Source organism: Crocuta crocuta, unplaced genomic scaffold (assembly GCF_008692635.1).
Source record: "Crocuta crocuta isolate KB4526 unplaced genomic scaffold, BGI_CrCroc_1.0 scaffold241, whole genome shotgun sequence".
Lineage (NCBI taxonomy): Eukaryota > Metazoa > Chordata > Mammalia > Carnivora > Hyaenidae > Crocuta > Crocuta crocuta.
In genome coordinates, this window is record NW_027527807.1 from 3,146,469 (window position 1) to 3,148,480 (window position 2,012).

The 2,012-nt window shown below is 41.2% G+C and overlaps 1 protein-coding gene across 1 annotated transcript in view; it reads right to left on the reverse strand.

The window, feature by feature from the left end:
* Positions 1–2,012, reverse strand: part of ADGRG4 (adhesion G protein-coupled receptor G4) — a 105,396-nt gene that overhangs the window by 37,232 nt on the left and 66,152 nt on the right. Inside the window, 1 exon segment of the mRNA XM_077773981.1 lies at positions 1,143–1,246. Within this exon segment, the coding sequence (XP_077630107.1) occupies positions 1,143–1,246 (104 nt within the window).

The following is a 2,012-nucleotide window of genomic DNA, read 5'->3' on the forward strand; positions in this document are numbered from 1 at the left end:
TATGCTCCACATGGGACTCAAACTCCTAACCCTGAGATCAAGAGTAGCATACCGAGCCAGCCAGGACCCCCTTTGAGAGCCATTTTGAACAGAAACTCAGCAAGTCCTGGTGTTAGGGACGGCCATGGAGAACTAAAGAGATTGAAAGGTTAACTAACTAATGATGACTCTGAGGCTGTAAGCCTGAATATGCGAATTGATCAGATAGCTCTTGTTCGGTTCAGTATCGCAAGTATTTAAAAAAATATATCTTTCCTACACTGCAGTCTGACAATTAAAATTTTAATGACGATGCCCTTTGGCCCAGCTATTCTACTTCCATCAATTTATCCTACAGAAATAGTTACACCAGTGTTAGAAGATAAATGAGTAAAAATGTGTCTTACAGCATTGCTCATGATGGAGAAAAACAACAACAGCTAAAATGCCTATCTATTGGGGACTGGTTAAATTCAGTGTGTCAAATCCACACAAGAAAATCCTATAAAGGTATTTTGAAAACTGAAGTGGACGGGTATGTATTTGCCTGAAAGGTGTCCCATTGTATTGTTAGTGCAATAATAATATGAATAATTTGATCCCGTTTTTATAAAATAAAAACATACATTAATATACACATAGGAAAGCAACGTGAAAGAATGTATATAAAGGTGTTAAAGGTGGTGATCTTGGGGCATCTAGGTGGCTCAGTCAGTTTTTAAGCATCTGACTCTTGTTTTTAGTTCAAGTCATGATCTCACAGTCAGGAGATCAAGCCCCATGTCCGACTCCATGCTGACAGTGCACAGCCTGCTTGGGACTCATTTCTCTCTCTCTCTCTCCCTCCCTCTCTGTCTCCCCCTCCGTTGCTCCTCCCCCCTCTCAAAAATAAATAAATAAACTTTAAAAAAAGGTGGTGATCTCCTGGGATGGGGGATTACAGGGACCTTCCTGTCATGTTTGAATTTTGAGAAGCAGACATTACTTTTACAAGGAGAAAAAATAAATATTTATTTCAATCTGCTTTACTTGGGACGGACAAAGAGGGGGCTTTTTCCCACTTGCATGCCACTTTTCTGTAACAGTTCCCACATATATTTCTGGTCTGTAATCTAATAAAAGTTGTCTAAATTCTATCAAGGAGTGATTAAGACACAACTCACCATTAAGACTCCAAAATGGGTGAGGTGGTCACACTGACAGATTGTGTGATTTACGTTTGTTTCCTTTACTTTACAGCCTGACGAATTCCATCCACCTTGCCCATCTGTGGGAGACAGAAGGGAATTTCAAAGCAATTTTGTTTTTCTCAGTAATGTTTAACTTTTCATTATAGATACCTTCCGAGCGTGTGTTATAATTAGTATTCTTTGTTAAGGGAATAAGAGAGAGGTATAGTTGAACATTGAAATTAAATTAAGTCTAATAGGTGAAATTGGCTTTTTGGGAACTTCATGCGTGGCGTACCCTGTTTGGCTCTCACTTCCTGTTCTGGCACAGAAACTTCTACAGATTCCTGCTAGAGNACAGCAGTCCTGCCACCATGTTGGAGTGACAGAGTAAGAACTGATTTCTTAGGTAACACAAATAGGAAACAGGTAGATCTAGAATGTTCTGAAGGACATGAGCTATGGAATATAGGCTGACATTTTGGCCTGCTTGGTGGCCCCAGAATAGTCATCCGAAACAACCAGTTCAAGCCAGGTCATGGTCTGTCGCTCCTTAGGGCCAATTAGAGCTCTGGTTTCCTCGACACTTGCCTAGTTTCTCCCTCCTGGGCTTATGTAGGGTCTTAAAACTAATCCTTACACCTCCATAACCTGTAGATCTCTGATACTAGCCCAGATCTAGAGTAAGACCTCCAGCGTAGCACTAGACCCGAGAGGTTATCATAAAATAGGCAGCTAAGTGTCATTAAAATTTGTCCATCCAGGATAACTCAATAGATTCTAGAGACTCTGGAGCCATAGACAGAGGGTGGGGGGGCAAAGGGTGACCTGGGAGGAGTCTGACAACTGGCATTGATGGGCATG